Genomic DNA, 21939 nt, shown 5'->3' with positions numbered 1-21939 from the left:
ATAAAGAAAGAAAAAACGTAAATAATGAATTTTATTATGAAAAATTTTAAATATAATTTCTCATCATTAATTTCTACCATGCTATGGTAAACATTTTTAATCATAATATATTCCTTATGCTTTATGAATATAAGTATTTTTACTATATTCTTCAACAATAAAAGGACAAGGAACGATAAAGAAAGTGATAAAATATCATACATATAAATTTTATCATGAGGAAAAGAGTCATCTAATAATAGTCAGCAATGACAGTGAAATTGGGGAAAAATAAGTGATATTGATAATATGGAAGAATTAGACAAAATAATACCAAGACGAGATTATCTGGATAATATTTGATTTAATTTTAATAGCTATATTTTAAAATGCTTAATTTTTATATCACCTTTTTTAGATGGATTCCAAGGGCTTTAATTTTCTACACAACTCGATCAAAAACAAGGATATTGAAAACGTGCTTTTTCTTATCGGCATTCGTGCAAACGTGAATTCCAGGGTTCAGGATTTCTTACAAAACACTCCTTTACATTTAGCCACCTCGGAGTCCTCCGAAATTATTATTCGAAACCTGGTTTTATTCATTTTTATAATTACTCAAAATAAAGATATATGTTATATGACCTCTAGTTTCTAAAAATAAAATCAAATGTTTTTATTTTACATAAAAAATTCAACATAAAATTGATAAGATATATTTTAAAAAAATTTTCAAGGCCCGACTCGGCCCGAATTTTTTTAGAAAATATTAGGCCCGACCCAGCCTGAACCTGATTTTTTTTTTAAAAAAATAGGATCGGCCCGAGCCTACTTTTGCAGATCTCTAATATAATATAATCTGGAAGGAAATAGAAAATTATATAGATAAGAAGAAATGAATGATAGTTTTAGCCAATTCAAACATAGGTATATATTATTGTTATTGTCGAAAAATACATGCGGGGACCCAAAGCCTCGCAGATTTCTCAACTGTTACAAATCAGAAGTTCTAAAATTCTACAAATTGTAGTTATTTTCCATTCAACTAACCTAAATTATGCATAATAAAAAACAATTGTAATCTATTACTACCACTAACCAATTTGTTACATGACTTTAATTTATTGGTGAGTTTGTCCTGCTACTCTCCAAAGATGCACCGATGCCACCTTTTTTTGGCGATACCGATACTGCTGGATTGGACTAATATTTGGCGCCTATGCTTGTATGAAAAAGCACAATAACTTATCCTATTTAATTAAATTCATCAATTTTTAGTCCTGTGTTACATCAACCTCGGTAACTTCGGCCACGAGATACTTTCTTTCCTGAAGGAGATAGGAAGAGAAATTACCCATCTCACGGGCGATCCTAAAGAATATTTCTATATTCACCAGTACAATGACTTTAAAATTTGCCGATTCTTCTCAATTCAATGCTCTATATAGCCTATTATCCATCTTTTATAATAGTATTTTTTTTTACTCTTTTTTAAAATATATATTTATTTTTGTTTTGTTTTATCATATATCGAATGCATATATATATTGTAATGTGCATAATATAATATAATGTCTATAAATTAAAAAAAATTTATTTTTTAAAATAATTATAATAGATATAAAATAAAAATTATCGGTTTGTGTTTTGCTTCCTTTTTTTTTATAAATGTGCCAGTCAAACGGAGAATATAATAAAAAAAATTATTTCTAGGAAGATTAAAAAGCAATAAAATGAGTTTAAAAAATTATTGTCAAATAAGAAATTTTGCAAGAATATATAATTTTTTAGTGTAAATTGCATCGAAAAATTATTAAACCTACCATTAACCAATTCTCTGTTGCATCTTTGAAACCTATTTAACCAACTATTCCATCAAAATTTCAGCTATCTCGTTAGAAATTTATGCATGCTTATGAGACTTCTCCTTTTCACATTTATTTTGTTTGTAACAAATTATTTGGAAAAATTTTTTATAATTCATTTCGATATTTTTTTTAGAGTTTCTATTATCAATAACTTACTTAGAACTGGGGATGCTCGTTCTTTACCGTTTTAAATATTATATTTTGATTGAATAGTACCATCTTTCCCATACCGGGATGTTCGTTCTTTACCGTTTTAAATATTATATTTTGATTGAATAGTACCATCTTTCCCATACCATTTTTAACGAAATCATGTTTTCTAAACCTGATTCTAAGGAGTATAACATTTTCTCCCACCTAATGTTATTTTTTCTTGATTGTTTAGATTTTGAAAATAAAATCTTTAATATTTGGAGCTAAATTTTTTTAAAAAGAAATAGTCTTGATTAAATTTTACATGTGAAATATATTTTGTAAAATTTTTTTATATAATAAGTAAAAAAAAATTTAATTTTCATTCATAAAAAATCTTTCAAAATGAAATCACAATTTTTTTCAAACTCTGGTTTGTTTCTTTTATACAGATATCCACCATATTTTTCTATCTTTCATTAATCATTTCCTATTGGGTTAATTTTTTAAGATGTTGTTTTCTTAATCCCTTTTGTTATTTTCTCTCTGACATGTGATAAGATCCCCGGGTTCTAGGATCTCTTTTGCATCTGTTCTCTTCCAATTCTTTACTCTTCGATTCCCCAGAATTGGATCTATGTTAATTGTGACAATGTCAAAATTTGTGAATATAAAATAGTGCAAAGGATGCCAAGATACTAGTGCTGTTTACTTTAAAAAAGAAACACATTACTCGTTACTTCTGAAAAAAGGGACACATGTCAAGATCTTTTCTCAAACACCTTCCCTGACATCTAGTTTTGCGAGGGCCAACCTGATTTAAATAGCGGGTGAATTATTGCTAATAATACATATTTAAACTAAAATAAAATATCAAAATATATATTATTGACAATACTTCAACTCTATACCTTTTATCTTTGTCTTGCAAAATTGTATTAATAAGTGGCCTACAAAATGAAATTATTTAAAGCTTTTAATATTATAATAGTTATCGTGGGAATGAGATTTCCCAAATGAATTTTTTCTTCTCTCTCTAAAATCGAAAGAGCCGTATGAACAGGTTCCATAACCTATAAAATCGTATATATAGCCATACAATATTCACTTATCAACGAGTTGTCTTTATCTGAAAATCTTTGTGATTTGGAGTTCGTCAAATTTGTGGTCATTTTCCTATAGTAAGAGTTCCATCTTGTTATAACCAATTTAATCAGTAATCCAATTTTTTCCTTAAAAATGGCTGACAGTTAGGAGGATGCTCATGTAATTGATGTTAAAATATTTGAGTTGGGACCCAATTTACCTTACAAAGTGTATAGTTTTCTTTATTGGTGTAAAAAAATATTTCATATTGTAACAAGGCAGACTTTACTCATCTTCATCTGAAGTTCAATTGCATAATATTCTTTATAAAATAAATTATAATATCAATAAGAATATAATTTACATACATTGATTGATTCAATACTAATTTGATTAACAATCTTTACTGAAAATTTAACAACGAAAATTCAAAATAAAAATGAAGGAATTTGGTGGTTGATATAAATTAAACTAGCTTTAATTATTTATAAAATTTAAAAAATAAATAAAAGTAATTTTATATTACAATGAAATATGTTTTTCCATATTTTCAGTAACAATAAGCTGAAACTGATCTTTAAAATTTGAAAACTTTTACGCCAATGAGAATACATACCTCATTATAATATTAACTTTATTAACTATAATAATGGGCATATCGAAAAATATTATTTTTTATATAATTTATTGCCACAAATTTTTTAAATTTTATCACAAATAATATAATTTATAATTGATTATTTAAATATTCGTTGCAAATATTCCATTTTTGGATATCATAGATTTAGGAAAAGGTTAACTATATATAACCGAATTATTTAACACGTCTTATAGGCTTCTGACCGCTCTTTCAAATTTGTTAACATTAACGAAAGTTAATTATAAATAATTTTACCATATTATGTTGATTATTCACAAGGGTCTCTACTATCCGAAGACTAATGATTTAGGGAAACTGACAACCGATTAAATTAGATATCAAGCTTCGAGTGTATTCATAACTAATCTATGATACATTAAATTAAGTAATAAAAATTTATCTTAAAGGAGTTCACAGTTTGATACATTATATGAAGTAATAAAAATTTATTCTTAAAGGAGTTCACAGTTTGACGGGGTGTTCCTCCGCAAAGTTAATGTTGGTGTCTTAGAAGTTAAAAACTAAACTTGATTTGATAAACCAAATTCTAGATGAAATGGAAAATTGTCTGAGAGACGCAGAATTTTCTGTTAGCAAGGCCAAATATCGGGAATTAGGGGACCAAACTTGAAATTTTAAGACAAAAATTTAGAGGTTGGTGTCTTGCCATATAACATGATTTCAAATGGACTGGGCAACAATTGCAAGGAAATGAAATTCTTCAAAAATATAAATTGAAGGGATATTATGTAATTGACCAGAAAGGTTTTAATCTAACCAACTGAACATGTTGTGATTATAATATGTTTCAAAGCCATTACATTTTTTATTATTAAACTTGCATCTAAAGCCTAGTGATTTCACTTATAAAATTTACACTCCTTTCCCCTCTCCTAAACGATCGTTTTCGTTTTAATTCCAAAATAGCAAATATATTTTATTTTTATGGCATTTATGCATAATTTTATTTTAATGGGATATATTTCTATGTAAATCAATGCGATTTTTGAATTACATCATAAATTGGTATCAAATTCTTAAAAATAATATATCTATATCGGTGATATTCTGATCATGCTTTGTTAACATAGTTGTCGAAAAATCTATTTTCTCGACCGTAATTTATCAAATCCTTATTCATAAAGTTTCTTTTTATTTTCCATTATACATCGAAAATGCGTATTTAGTTTAATAACAATTTCCAAATTTATCATCGATATATTCTGCGACAATTTTATTGCAGTTGTTTTTCAATCTATTAATCCACTACAAAATAATTATTCAATAGTAAATAAAATACTAAATAACAATATGTCATATTAACCTTCTTTTGGTTGCTCTTGCACTCTTCAGGCTCTGTATTTCTGACCAATCGATTGTAGTGATAACAGAAATAAGGACATGATAGTTAAAAAATTTATTTTTATAAAATGATAATTAGATTTTGGCCGGCTCGGATGTTAATGCCAAAAACACCAACTCCCAAACCCCTCTGCATTTGGCTGTTATAAGTGGAAACGCTGATTATGTTAGAATAATGGTTGAAAACGGAGCAGACATAGATGCTAAGGACAACAATGGAAATTCGGGTACAGGCTCATATGATTATTGCAATTATGACTAAGGGAATGAAATGTTTTAAAAATAATTAATGAATTCTCAAATGAAATTATCATGATTTAATTAAAAATTTTATTTATTCAATTTCATAATACACTTTCATTCATCTTGGTATATTTTATTTAAAAGATTTTTCAAACATAAAACATATATTTTATTAATTTTTTTATTGTAATTTTTTAAAAATACTAAATATCAGAAACCTGCAGGCCAGGGACTCAGCCCAGAGCTTACAGTGAACAATAGAATATAAAAAAATTATATATATAGATCAAAAAACAAACCTGGGCTAAATTTTTAAAATGAATTTAAACTATAACCATTTAATAGTTGGAAAACATATAATATATCATTTAACAATCATTTGCATCTCATATTTTACATTTCCCTTTGAAACAATTTTCAAGATACAGCCAAAATAATTTAAAATGATGAAATTTTAAAAATCTCTTTACTAAAAATATAATGACACACTTAACTAGAAATAACTTAAAAATAATAACAAGTCAATATCAATTAACCATAAAATCTATATTAATATTTAACTTCATTTTGTTCATATCCAAGACGTTTAAAGGGGTGAAGAGGTGGGGGGGGGGAGGAATTTTAGGGATATTTAATATTTTTTAACATTTATTTTGATTTAACATACTCGATTTGAATTTTTTTATAATTTTTACTCGTGCCCGGCCTGAATTTTTATTTATTTTTAAGCCCGCCGGACTAGATTTTATTTATTGATTCAAGCTCGGCCTGACCCATAATTTTTAATTGAAAATTATGAATTATGTTTTTTTTACTATTTTTATGTGGGAAAATATTATTTTTTATTTACTTTTTATCTTACAAGATACATATTTACTAGGTTTAGCAAAATTTGTAATTTTTTGCAAAAATCAAAAAAAGATTTTTTTTTTGATTTAAATTGCGATATTTTTAGTTTAAATCAAGTGGATATTTTAGGAAGTACAGATTTAGATTGATAAATATCATGCACCATAAAAAAAATTTGCTTCAAAATTCCCCATATTTCACTTTCTAAAATTGATATTAAACAAGATAAGCACCTTATTTCTATTATATAAATACATTATCATTTATAATAAAATATTATTACCTACATTATAAAATTCACATTTCACTTTCTAAATTTGATATAAATTAAACAAGATATTACCTATAAAATTAAATTTTATAAACCAGCTGAAACTTTGAAAAATTTAAAAAAATTGAACCCTTGAATCCTTCCATTTTAAAAGGGTCCTGGTTTGGGTCCAGTAAAAATAAGAAGGTTCAAGGGCCCGGGTTCAACATCCACCCTGAGTAAATTAGACTATTTCGGAAATTGAGAAATACATAAATTTATTTAGGAGTGGGACTGGAAATGATTTAAGAACTAAACTTTATTAACAATTTTGGAACTATAAGAGTGCCTAAATTAATTATAAAAAAATTTAATACAATGGATTATAAATATTCATTTTTAAATGGCGCCTCCGATGCCGCCACCAATTCATTAGGGTGACAGCTAATTCTTCGCACTGATGAAATGTTTAAAAAACCGCCGTAGCCGATTGAGACTTCGGTGCACAGGTCTACTGACAAGTTGCTATGGAAACTTGTCTTCCAACTACAGAAATTTATTATGATAATATTTCTTAATCCTTTGAAACCATTTTTCTTAGAGTCCTATTCCTTTTTAATTTAGTTTTATTTGAACATCCTCTATTTTTGAGTAATCTCAAAACCCTCGATATTTTTAAAGGTACCTAGCAGGCACAAGCATATCACTTACCTGTATCCATTTGAAGAAAATTTAAAAGGGTTATATATTGATTAAATTATTATATTGTTAAAAAAATTAGCAGCCAGTTGTTAATTTATGTTAGAACAGATAAATGAATGTAGGCAAACATTGTGATGAGTGTTGAATTTAGTTTAGTGGCTAGATATCTATGCATAAGATGCAGGCCAGTAGCCAAGAAGTTGCAGCTATGGGAGCAACAGTTTATTTGAGGGCCATTGGGGAAGGGTATTTTTCATAAGTCATTAGAAATAGATTTGGACCCAAAATTTAGTTTGGGAGACTGATAAGATGATGATTTTTAGAACGCTTATATTTACCTTATAATCAAGAACAAGAAACTTGAGAAAAATTATGCCACTATGACAGACGGGGAACGGTGATTTCGGAAAAGTTCCTGAAACTTTCGGAAAGTTCCTTTAATTGTTGTTTTTTGTTATTTTTTGTAAAATGTTTATTTTATTATTATTATATAATTTAAGATTAATTTGAATAATAAAAGAATAAGAAAAATTTACAAATGGCGCAGTCTATAAAAAGTCTAACGGATTCAAACCTGTGTTACAAAGATTGGTACAACTTATTTCAAGAATTTAAAAACACACAACCAAGTTTAACATCATCACAAGAAAAATCTCTGTTATTAACAACAATAGGGTGTGATACTTACAAAATACTGGATTAATTTTTATCAATATAATCAACAAAATGATGAAAAACTAATAGACTATATACAAAATCTATGAAAATTAGCAACGACTTGTGATTTTGGGGAATATTTAAATACTGTATTAAGAGAGAAATTTATATTCGGAATAAAAAATCCAAAAATTTTACAAAGATTACTATCCGAAGACGTTATAGACATAAATAAAGCTATTTAGATAGCTACTGCCTGCAGTAGAAACAGCAATAAAAAATACAAAATTAATACAAAATGATGAAATTAAAATCGATCATTTAGAAGAGGAACATAATGATAATATAAATAATTAAAAAAGTTAATAATGATAATGATAAACATTCAAAATCATATAATAATTATAATTCGAGCTACAAAAAACCAAATCCATGCCACTCCTGCGGCGAAAACCTCAGAAGGGAAAATTGTCTTTTCAAGAATGCCACAAATGCAACAAAATTGGGCACATTTCTCGAGTCTGTAGAAAAGAAATAGTGAATTTTATTAATAATAAAACAAACGAATATAATAAAGAATTTTGGGTGGATGTCAAAATAAACAACAGCTATATAAGAATGAAATTGGATACTGGAGCTGGGGTCAGTATAATTAACGAAATAGATTGGAAAAATAAACTTAATCATCCTGAATTAACAAATTGCATGCTAAAATATAAAAGTTATACAGGAACCAATATACCACTATTAGGTCAGACTGTAGTAAAAGTACAATATAAAGGGCGAACATTAGAACTACCTCTCATAATTACAAAAGGATATACCAAAAATCTAATTGGAAGAAATTGGATAATTAAATTTCCCAAAATGACTGAATTACCTGAAAGGACCATACAAATAAATAATATTAATATACAAAATGAATTTCCTCAATTATTTACCAAAGAATTAGGCTGCTTGAAAGATTATAAGGCACAAATATATATGAAAAACGAGAAACCAATTTTCTGTAAATCACGTCCCGTACCATACGCATTAAAAGATAAAGTTGAAGACGATTTAGATAGATTGCAAAAAATAGGAGTAATAGAGAAAATTAATCATTCACTTTATGCATCACCCATAGTAATTGTTCAAAAGAAAGATAAAACATTAAGAATTTGCGGGGATTTTAAAAGAACTATAAATCAAAATATTAATAATGATTCATATCCAATACCAAGAATCCAAGATTTATTAGCCAATTTGGGAAAAAGAGAGGAATTTTCAATAATGGATCTCTCAGATGCCTATTTTCAAATTAAAATGGAGGAAGAGTCTCAAAAATATCTTGTAATCAATACGCATAGATTATTTAAATATACAAGACTACCTTTTGGTATATCGTCTTCTCCAGCAATATTTCAACGAGCCATCGAGAATTTATTAAAAGGTTTTGAAGGAGTAGCTTGTTATTTAGATGATATTATAATAACCGGAAAAAATAGTGAGAAACACGAAACAAATTTAAAAAAGGTACTAAAATGTATAGATGAAAATGGAATCAAGCTAAAAATAGAAAAATGTAAATTTTTCAAACAAAATGTCAAATACTTAGGACACAATATTTCAAAAAACGGAATTACAACTACCGAAAAAAATACTGAGGCAGTAAAAAATGCACCAGAACCAATAAATTTGAAACAATTACAGTCATTTCTAGAGTCAGCAACATACTATTCAAAATTTATTTCGAATTTTGGCCAAAGCCAAACCACTATACAAATTATTAGAAAAAGCAGTTGTTTGGAAATGGACTAATGAATGAAAAGACGCGTATAAAAAAATAAAGCAAGAAATAAGTAGTACTCCAATATTACAACATTATGACAAAATTACCCATTATATTAGCAACATGTGCATCAGCTATAGGAATTGGGGCAGTAATATCACATATAGAAGGGGGTAAGGAGAGACCAATTGCATTCGCCTCAAGAACACTAAATGCAGCTGAAAAAAATTATAGCCAAATTGAAAGAGAAGCACTTGCCATCATATTCGGGGTTACAAAATTCAAAGAATTTATATATGGAAAAAAGTTCACATTACAAACAGACCACAAGCTATTAATGAGTTTATTTCATCCAAGAAAAGATATACCACTAGATTACCCATAAAGGGAACTCCAATATCAAAAGAAGAAGCGGTAGATCAAATACAGGTGGGAGAAACACCTTTAAATGCAAGCGAAATTGAAAGAGAAACAATGCGAGATGATATACTTTCTAAAGTATACAGATATACAATAGATGGATGGCCAATAAACTATGATGCATGTTTAAAGGAGTATAGCCAAAGGAGAGAGGAAATTACAACAGAGAGAGGTTGTTTATTATGGAGAACTAAAATGATAATACCGAAACAACGTGTTGGACATGATACATCAAGGACATATCGTAATGGTAAAAATGAAGATGGGAGCACGACAATACGCGTGGTGGCTTAATATAAACCAAGATATAGAAACATGGGTCGAAAAATTAGAGAATGCCAGGAACAACACGATATACCTCAAAAGACAGCAATTCAAAATTGGCCAAAACCACCAAAAGCATGGCACCGAGTACATATTGATTATGCTGGATCATTTCAAAATCATTATTGGTTGGTAGTGATAGATGCTAGCAGTCGCTGGCCAGAAATAGTTCCCATGACTAGCACTACAACCGAAAGCACGATAAAAATATTAAGAAATATTTTACAAGATTCGGATTTCCCAAAATAATCGTTTCTGATAACGGACCTCAATTCAGCAGCAAAGATTTCAATAATTTTTGTGAAAAAACGGGATTCAATTAGTGCACGGAAGTCCTTACCATCCTCAGACAAACGGCATGGTCGAACGTTTAGTTCGAACTTTTAAACAGAGTATGAATAAAAGAAACGAGAGGGATTTAGAAACCAGTCTAGCTATTTTTCTCTACAATTACAGAAATACACCAGGAACAGAAACTGAACAAAGTCCTGCTGAAATACTACTAAAATTTAAACCTAGAGGAATGTTAGATCAAATTTTCGAACGGGGAAACAAAAGGGAGAAGTTTGAAAACCACAATAAAAAAAAAATATGAAACAGAACGAGAACGAAGCATATTTTTTTGCCTGTCCATAAAAATGCCCTCGTTCCGGGTCCCTGCTTGTAATTGCTAAAATCAGACTATAAATATTTATTTTACTCTAATTAATATTATCATCAGAAACCTGCAGGTTCCGCCCTAAGCCAACATAACATTTATATCTTGATTTATTGAGAATTTATTTTTATACCAATATAAATTTTAAAAGTTTTGCACTTAGCAATCATGAATGGCAACATTGAATGTCTGGAGTATTTGCTAATAGAGACTGATATCTCTCCCGATACCATCAATTTTAAGTATTCATTATTTTTATTTGAACTAAAAAAATTAATAAATTAAGAAAAAAAAATAAATACTTTTTTATAAAACTTATAAGAATTTTGTAAAAATTTCGATTATTATTTTAAATAAATACGATTTGTTTTTCATCAATTTCTAGGAACAGGTCTGCTCTACATCTGATAGGCATTTACGTTAAAGATAACGGTAGCGCTGTATTTGATTTATTCAAACAACATAGGCAAAACTTCCCAATCAACGCTCAAGATAACGATGGAAACACCCGTAAATAATGAATCACAATTTAAAATCTTCATAAAATTCAACAATGTTTGGATTATGAGTATTAGAGAAAGTCACTTGATAGTGCCGTTTTGTTTAGTTAAGGCTATGATTTTGGCATCAAAACTGGACCGGATAACCTTTTTAACGCCGTGATTTTGTTTCTTATTTAGAGGGTTTAGAGCTAGGATCTGCAAAAGTAGGCCTGGCCTTCAAGCCGGACCTACTTTTTTAAAAAATCTGGTTTGCTGGGTCGGGTTTAATATTTTTTTAAAAAATTAGGGCCGAGTCGGGTTTGGCCTTGGAAATTTTTTAAAATAAAATCTAAATTTAACAATTTTATGTTGAATTTTTTATGTAAAATAAAAATATTTAATTTTATTTATAGAAACTAGACGCCATATGACTTATATCTTTTATTTTGGGTATAATAATTTTTAAAAAATTTAGATTACAATTTAAAAGAAATTAATTTCTATATATAAATAAATTCGGGCCAGGCGACTAATTTTTTCTAAAAAAAAATCGGACCCGGCCGGACTTGAAAAATTAGGCCCGATGCGGATCACTAGTTTAGAGACTGCAAATAAAATATAATAGTGTAAATTTCAAGTTACTAGACTAGCAAAGATTATATAAATTGAGTATCAAAATAATAAAATGACATATATTTTAAATTAAATAACTTAATGATAAGCTTTGTTGTACGCGTATCTAAATGGCAGAGGTAATTTATGCAGATCGTTGGTGAAAGGTGGCGCCTCACTGGGGAACACGAATTTCGAGGGCGTTTCCATATTTAATGCTCAAGTTGCATCTCATCAATTACTTTTTCGCCTACTAGGTAGCTAATTAATTATTTTAGATGTTTCCGAGGATGGATTACATGTAAGGCCTTGTTTATAGTAAGAGCGATATCGCTGAAGTGATGCGTGATTTATTGCTAAACGATAGCAGAACGCATCGATTGAGCGAATCGCGGTATATCGCGCTTGGTATCGAAGATGCCTGCATTCGCATTGGAGCACGAACATTTTGGCATGCGTTGCGAAAAATAAAAATACAAAAGATAATATTTAAATCAAATCATTTATGTTTAGCTTTCGCATCCAATTTTTTTTTCGCGTTGCGTAAAAATAAAAAACAAATCATATTGTTTCGCTTCGATTTTTAAATTTTGATAAATTTGATTAGATAAAACTTGTTCAAGATTCGAAATTTGTACATTCTAATTAATCATAACTTACATTAAGCTCTAGTCCAGCTTAATGCTGAGCTAGCATATGATTACTTTCCTATTATTAATTATAATTTATGCTTTATTTTTTTTTAAGCTATGGGTTATTAGATCCTGAAATCTTAGTATATAATCATTTAATAATGTTTAATTATAATTTATTATAAACCACCTAAAGAGGTTGATGTCAGGAAGGGTATCCGATTGTAAAATCCTTGCTACAAAATTTCCTAATGATGAAATCAGAAGGGAAACTGGCCAACCTGGGTAAACCTGGAAATCGCCATTAAACGGAGAAGAAGAAGAATTATAATTTATCATATTATGATTTTTTGATGATGAAAAACATAAAGATGGGAAAGTAAATAATCAAGGAAAAATCATCATAATTCAAGTGTTAGATATAGAAAGAATTGGATAAAAGATCATTCATAGGAAAAAACGATAATTCTATTTATAATTTAGATACAGACAATTAAAATTAATTAAATTTTTTGTATATGTATTATAAAACATGTCCAAATAAATTCTGTTTCATTAATATACACCTATTTATTAAAATATTTTATGAATTTAAATATTATTTGAAAACAATTTTATAATTAAGATTTATTCATAAATAATCAATTAAGTTCATTATTTTTTTTATTGTACTTTGATTCCAGATTTGTAGGAGTATGATATTGTCTAGACGTTTTAATTTTGATATCTTAAAACAGATAACTAAAATTAAATTCAATGTACTAATAATTTTCATATAAATATAAGATTGTAATTTTTTTCATTATTGGAAATATTTTATTTATAGCGCAATTGAGAATTCTCAATTTAGCCACCAATAGGATTTGATATGTGTTTTTAAAATACAATGTAAGATCTTTTCAAATTTAAATTACTTTTTTTTTGTTATAACAAATTTGTTAGTAATCGAAGCAGTGTTGCACCAAAATATAGAATGGATATTAAATGTCTTCTTTTATTTCGCCAAAATATGGAAAAATAAAAATTTTATTAGTATTTTGAGTAATCATTGTAATTATATATTTGAGCATCTTTAATTAATAAATATAAATCTTTACATATTTAAAAACCTTATTAAAGTTGCAATTTAATCCTGAATTCATAGTTACCTTAAATTCGCTACATACAAATTTTTGTATTTTTCACCGTGAATTCGCTCTAAGAGTGGGGTAATGATATATATATCGATATAAAATATTTAAACAAAAAAAATTTTAAATTAATTGAAAATATTTTTGTAAAATTTTTAAGAAAATATAAAAACTTATATATATATGTACATATATATTTGGTATATATCGATATATATTATATATTAAATATGTAAATATTTATTTATTTATTAATTAAAAATGCTCATTTCTGTATAATGATTGCTCAGAAACTAGAAGTTTTTATCAATAAAATTATTAGTTTTTAATATTTTATAAATATTTTTTAGTTTTTGGTGAAATTTTTTCATGTTTAAATTTTCGCAATAATTTATATGCAACGTGAATGCGTTTTCATATGCTAGTTGTCAGCATTTCGTTCTGATTTTGCTGCAAATATTTTCACATTGTTATTATCAATGTGAAGGCAGTCTTAACGCTCGTTTATAGTAAGTGCGAAATACTGCGAGATCCCTTAGCAATGCGTAAATTACAAAATACAAAATGTCAAATAATACAATTATGCTATCGTTTAGCAATGAATTACGCATCGCTTCAGCCATATCGCACTTACTCTAAATGTTATTGTTATAATTTGAAATGATACAAATTATCTCAATGTGTTTTTGATCCTTTTTTAAAATTTTTATATTAAAAAAATAATCATAAAATGTGTGAATATAATAAAGTAACAAAATTCTTTAATCTTATCAACACTCCTACTACAGATATGTTAAACGACGAGCCAACATGGACAGAATCCGATTATTGTAATGAATGTAACACTAAATTCGGTATAACAATGCGAAAACATCACTGGTATTAAAAACTTTAATTAATTTTATAATCTCATCTGATATATGTTGATAATATTATGCATTATCTTATTTCTTGAAATCTTATCATTTAAAACAAAAATAAGTCGGCATTGCGGTAGGATATTGTGTACGAAATGTTCCGACAAAACAATGCCTATTTCGAAATACAATTTGACTAAACCTGTTAGGGTTTGTTCAGTGTGCTACGATGTTTTAACATCCAAAATCAATTCTAAGTGAGCCCCTCTCTTCATTTTATGCTTTCATTTATTTAAACAAACACCATCATATCATCGTAACGTTTATTTTCATGAATTATTGTCTCTATATATAATTTATTTTTGTAAATTTTTACATTTATTATACATATTTATTGTATATTTATATCTCTTATTCCTATTATTATTTATTATACATCGACACATTAATTGAAACATATTTTCTGAATAAAATGTATCGTAATATTAAAAGAAGTTAATGTTGTCAGCATCCCTGGCTCTGACATTTATTAGGACATTTTTTAAATTTAGGATTGCTCAGAAAAATTTAAGATAAATTTGGGGTTCCTAAAATTTATTTACGAATGCTAAACAACACTTTGCCCCTCCCTTCTGGGCGTATAAAAGAATACCCTATAAATTTTTTTACCAAAAAGAACCCTTTCCTCCCGAGTAGACCAAACTATTTTTTATTTTAAAATCAAAATCATTCTTATTTCGTAAATATTTTCTTTATTTTTCAATTACAATTAAACAATAGTATTAATGGAGGATTACATGAAACATTGCACACTTTATTTTTAATGAATGCACAACCTATGATTTTTAAAATTTTTATCCTAAAGATTAAATGGTTTATCCCCACATTATGTATATTTGTTATCTTTGAGGCCTTATTAACTTCATATCTTTTCGGATATCTCGAAGCATATTTATTTCAGACTGGGAGTGGAGTATCTAATTTTTAATGATAATCACAATATTACGGCTGATCATACATCATTAGATAAAAACAAACTTTTGTTACCAAAGAATTATCAGGGGAAATTCATTCGTACAACCATGTCAAATATTTGCTGAAGTGGTAATATAAACGCTTCCATTCCATTAGAGGATTTGGTAAAAGCAGGCGCATAGCCAGCGGTGGGCGGAGAGGGGGAGAAATCCCCCAGCAAGAATTTTTGAAAAATAATTAAAGAGCTTCATGAATTAGCAATTGCAAAGTATTCTATTTCAAATGGGTAATATTTTATTCTAAATATTAGCTAAAACTTAAATTTAATTTGAATATTTATATCTTGTATATTAATATTTTATAAAATTTAAAAATTATTTTGTTACATTTCTTGAACCTTAAACACTGATGGATAGAAGAAAATTTTATCTTAAAAAAATTCTATTTAATTTATCTTTATATTGTGATAAAATTTCTAGAGTATATGAAATGTTCAGATATCCAAATAGACAGAATTTGCTGAATATAATTATTTCTGAGACTTCTTATGCTACAGGAAAAAAGAAACTTCAAAAAGCCTGCACCACAAGATGGAGCCTTTTACATCATACTGTTACAGCATTGAAATATCAAAATCACCTGAAGCAAATATTTTATCTGAAGTTGATACATTATTAGATTTAATATGACTACCAATATTTTCACTCGAAAGTATTAATAAATTATTTTTTACACAACAATTTTATGCAATATTTTTAAAAAAATGGATTTGGCTGAAGTTATGAGAACCGCAAATATTATTATATTACAACTTAGAAAACCAAAAGATAGTATCAACCAGGAATTTCTTGAGGTTTATGTGATTATTGAGATGAGAACGAAATTATATGATTTTGATAATTCTTAAGCCTCGACTTTCACCGACAAATAAATCGTTCCAATATTAACCTTGACTCATTTGAGGTCATTATAAAATAGCTGTTTCGTTTTTATTCCACTTTTGGAATTAATTTTGACTCATGATTTATCAAATGGCTCTAACTAATTTACAAATATTATATCTCATAACTCCCTATGATCTGAGGATATATCATATCTTGATATTGAAAAATTAAATATTTGTCTAAATTTTATTCTGAGGATATAAACGTATCTGAAGGCCAGTTAATTTCAGAGTTTAAATGGTATAAATGAAAGATAGATAATCCTTCAAGTAACACAGTGGAGCATTTAAAAGTTTTCCAAATTATTAAAATTATTGCATATTTTGGCAATGATACCAATTAGTACTAGCATAAATGAGAGAACCTTTTCTTCATTACTATCAAAATTAAGACATCGTAAAATTGATTGAATAAACTAACTTTACTCATCAAGATCTAATTACCAATACAGAGCAAATTATTTAAAAATTGGCACAATCGTAAAGAAGATTAAATTTTCATTTATGGATATTTTGATTAACTTTTTAAATCAGATTTATATACCTGTTTATAAGCTATAATATTTTTACCGTATTATATTCGCTCTTAATATTTTCAATTTTCCAATATTTTATTATATTTGTGTTCGAAATTATCATATTTTCAAATATGATTAGTTCTAATATATTTTATATATAAATAGTTCTAATAAATTTATATGATTAACTAATAAATTTTTAATGCTTCAAAAAAGAATTATTTCAATATAAATTATCCCCCCCCCCTTTCGGTAGAAAATTCCTGGCAACGCGCCCGGGTAGAAGGGATCCTTAAAAATAGAATTCTAAATTTGCACATTTCTTATTCAATAAAGGACTTCATTATTCGATGTAGAGATGCGCATCGTTACTCATCAGGATCATAAATAATATCTGAAAATCATCAAATTTTTCATGATTCATGCAATATAATTGGTCGTTGGCTAATAGTTGTCTAAACATTGGCTTAGTCTTTCCCACCTAAGATTACATCTTTTTAAATCAAAATATTCCTAATATAAAAAAAATCATCAGTGATTTAATCAATTTTGAAATTTGGTTGTGGTTTAGAAAATTGCTATATGTTGACCAAAGGTATATATCATTTCCTAAGAAATATGTTTGCCATAGTTCTAAGATTTGAATTAATATACTAAAATATTTTATTGTTTATTCTATAAATAATAACAAACGTATACATTTGAAATTTGTACATAAATTTAAGTGTAAAAGAATTCTCCCAGGTTGCAATATAGTAATTATTGAACTCATTTATTCATCATATATATCTTAGAACGTATCACGTCAATACCGCGAAACTTTTACCGCGAAATGTATTATCGCGAATGCATTATCGTGAATGTCGATTACCGCGAAAAGATATTATAGCGAATGCATTATCGCGAATGCATCATAGCGAATGTATTATAGCGAATATATTAGCGCGAATGCATTATAGCGAATGCATTACCGCGAAAACATTATAGCGAATGCATTACAGCGAATGTAATACCGCGAATGCATTATCGCGAATGCATCATAGCGAATGTATTATAGCGAATATATTAGCGCGAATGCATTATAGCTAATGCATTACCGCGAAAATATTATAGCGAATGCATTACAGCGAATGTAATACCGCGAATGCATTATCGCGAATGCATCATAGCGAATTTATTATAGCGAATATATTAGCGCGAATGCATTATAGCGAATGCATTACCGCGAAAACATTATAGCGAATGCATTACAGCGAATGTATTATCGCGAATGTATCATAGCGAATGCATTATCGCGAATGCATCATAGCGAATGCAATATCGCGAATGCATTACAACCAACATTATCACAATGCAATAGTGATTTATATTTGACAAAATTATATTTAACCCATTTTCCAAAAAACCAGAAAACCAGCTTAATTGTCTATATTTATTTAAAGTAGCGTTTTAAAATTATTTACCTCTAAAACACGTCGTTATTTATGAAATTCGTATTTTATTTAAAAATATGTGGAATTTGGTATACTCAATTTTTTTAACGATTAGATTAAGTAGTTTTTTACAATAGACCCTATTAATAAATATTTTAATATTTTAAGATTGATTCTAGTAAAAGTTAATTTTCGCCCCAACAAGCCCCAAACCCCAGGCTTGTAGATTATATTGGTTTATTAAGTCTCCTATAGGATAATTGTTATTATCAATAATACACCATTTGTATATAAATAATTTATAAAAAATTTCAAAATGTGATATTTTATTTTAAAAAATGTTTAAGTTTTAATGAATTTTTTAATTTTTTTCTAATTCTTTTGATTATCAACCACCAGAAAAGGTGAAAGTTAAAGGGGAAAAAAATAGAATTTAAAGCTATAATAGTAGCCAATGAATACTTATTATATCATTATAATTAATTCGACCTAATTCTACTAGCCCCTAGTTACTGATATGATTTACCCTTTCCAGCGCTAAAAAAATATGTTGATAATTTTTAAAATTTTTTAAATAAGATTAGATGAAGGGGAACATTGGATTGAGACCTCTATCTTATTAAATCTTTTGTAATCGTCATTAATTTTATAGCTTTAAAACATAAAATCTTATTTTTTTTAAATTTAAACATTGTTAAATTTAAAAATAATAAATGCCAACTCCTGTTTCAAATATAAATCTTAAAATGATAAAAAATATATTTAATTATTTATTTTGGTGGTTTCAATAGAGATGATATGTGAATTTAGTTCAAATTTAATATTTTGTAAATTATTTTCAAATCATATTATTCTGCCTAAAAGGGAATGCCTACAATAAATATTTTTAAACATAATGATTATGAGACTTTCTGAAATAGGAAAAGAAGATTTTTTAATTTCATATTCTGTCTATTTAATTATTTTTAAATCTCACTGTGTAAATTGGTTTATTATTCATGATACGGTTTAAAACAATTTCAACTTTAAGAGAGACGGAAGGCCACAAATCCATATTTTTATGCCGTTTAATATTATAGTGAAAAACATTTTAATTATGCTTTAATATTATTTACTTATCTTAAATTCCGTATAAAACAATTTATAAAATACAGAGAAAATATTCAAAATAACGAAATTTGAAAATTTAGGGCAGGGCTTTAACCCTTTAGGTTCCCTCATAAAATTAATATGTTGCAACACGATATTTAGTAATTTTTTTATTGATTCTAGTATAATATAATATAAAACACACAAAAAAAGTTTTTTAAATTCAAAATGGCGGCTCTCCCTGGTGGTTTCAAATTCATATCATTGACACCTTATGGAAACTTTCGAAACAGTCTCTATTTTTATTTAGACATAGTGGTACGTTGCATGATTTGCACGACCACCTTGTTCTTCTGGGATTTAACTTTGTACTACAGAAGGTACACCTTAGTGAGGTTCCTGCCTGAGGTTGATGAGCTGAGTTTTTTAGTCTAATTTCTGGAAGGATATAAGCTTTATTATTTTTTCTTTGCATTGATATATAATTATTATCATTATGAATATTATCATCCCTATTAACATTTTTACAGTATGCCAATTCGCTAGCAATTATTTGTCTTCGGAATTCTTTCGATGGGAGTTTATTATCTGTAAGAATATTGTATATTATGAATGAATTGATAATCGCCGCATCTATCAGCCAAAAAAATATTGGTAGTCACCATTTTCGCCACTTTCGCGAAATTTCATATAAAGACTTGAAATGGTCAACAGACCCCATATATTTATTATACATCTTTATCATTATTGGACATTTTACGTCAAATACTTCCCCTTTTTTATTTTTTCTCTTCACAGTATCCACTGATCTCGGATCAATATAATTGGGCATTATAAATACGTCACGATTATCTCGCCATTTAATTATACTTATATTATTTTTGTCACTTCTCCAGTCAAACTCACTTCTTTTTAATTTTGTTTCCATATTCTTTATGGGCAAGTATCTCCTATTTTTGTTTAGTGTTCCGGTAGCATATATACCTTTCTTTTTTAAATCGATCAATTTCAATTTGATAAGGTGTATCCGATTCATAATCATCACTATCAATTTGGTAACGTGTATCCGATTCATAATCATCTTCGGAATCAGTGGATGAGTTGTCTAACGAAGAACCTTCAGATGGAATGTCCAGATAATCATCCATATATATAACAAGCTAAAATTATTGCGAAATGAGTTGGCAAAATTTATCAATTATTTAAAAAAATAAATATTAAAAATATTGTTGTTAAGTGGCAGTGGTTAGTTTAATATACCACATTAAAGAGATCAAAATAATATATAAATATTATTTATTTGAGCAAAAATAAATATTAGAAAGATAGATAAAATAGTGAGGAATATATACATTTAAAAATATTTGATAAATATACTTACTTATAATTAAAATTGGAATTTTAAGAAAAATCACCGTAAAAAACGTATTTTGAAATAAAGGCGCGAAAAAAAAAATTAAAAAATAACTCCTCCACAAACATATGAAAAAGAATATCTTTTAATATATATTCGTGGTGGTTTCATTTTATATGATTAACTCCTTTAGAAGATATAAAGGTTAAAAGGTGGTTTTATATTTGCACTACCGCGACCGAAAGGTTAAATAATCAGAGCTAAAAATGCAGCCAAAGAACACAGGTATATTAATTTACGACATTTATATTATTTATTTTATTACTAATTATGACATTGAAATATGTTAAATTCAATTTTGTCAGGACTGTAAAAAATAGCTAAATTATAATAAAAGTATAATTTTTTTTGGCATTGATAAAGTTATCCTTTCAAAAATAACCCAGCGGCTGAAATAATATTTTTCTATTAAAATCTTTAGACATTTTTGGAATTGGATAAAAATAAAGTTATTACCAAACTATAATTTACTTCTGGCACCTTACTTTAAAAAGATGAAAGGTGCAATAATTTTTTTCAATTTTTTTAAAGATTTATATAAGTTAATTGATGATACTACGAAATAAGATTTATAAATAGATTACATGACTTGTTTATTAACTCATATTTTGTTATATTTTATTACTCTAAAATAATAATTTAATTTTTTTTAAATTCTGGAACCCTAACTGAACTTGGGATCAAGACTAGTGCCTGAAATCTAACTCGTTATATTCAAATTTATTAATGTTTACAACCCTTAATATTTTTGATTAGTAATTTTTTTAAATCTCACTTTCGCGTTTCAATTTATATATAGAATTTAATTTTATTTATAAAACTCTTCATATATTATTAAAGATCAATTCACTATATTGCCACAAAAATGAATTTTTCTAACAAAAATCTAATAGAGAATACAATTACAATCTGC

At 27.3% G+C, this 21939-nt stretch overlaps 1 protein-coding gene across 1 annotated transcript in view; it reads left to right on the top strand.

The window, feature by feature from the left end:
• The window catches only part of LOC135925557 (rabankyrin-5-like), a 35316-nt gene extending 20213 nt beyond the window's left edge, over positions 1 to 15103 (top strand). The window contains exons 16-22 of the mRNA XM_065460948.1: positions 398 to 574; positions 5147 to 5294; positions 11093 to 11183; positions 11327 to 11451; positions 12146 to 12292; positions 14586 to 14676; positions 14780 to 15103. Of these exons, the coding sequence (XP_065317020.1) occupies positions 398 to 574; positions 5147 to 5294; positions 11093 to 11183; positions 11327 to 11451; positions 12146 to 12292; positions 14586 to 14676; positions 14780 to 14915 (915 nt within the window). The 3' untranslated portion in view covers positions 14916 to 15103. The remainder of the gene's footprint in view (positions 1 to 397; positions 575 to 5146; positions 5295 to 11092; positions 11184 to 11326; positions 11452 to 12145; positions 12293 to 14585; positions 14677 to 14779) is intronic.
• The last annotated feature ends 6836 nt before the right edge of the window (positions 15104 to 21939 follow it).

Source organism: Gordionus sp. m RMFG-2023, chromosome 2 (assembly GCF_954871325.1).
Source record: "Gordionus sp. m RMFG-2023 chromosome 2, tfGorSpeb1-WG-v2, whole genome shotgun sequence".
In the NCBI taxonomy this organism is placed as follows: Eukaryota; Metazoa; Nematomorpha; class Gordioida; order Chordodea; family Parachordodidae; genus Gordionus; species Gordionus sp. m RMFG-2023.
This window is presented reverse-complemented; position numbering and strand designations above follow the sequence as displayed.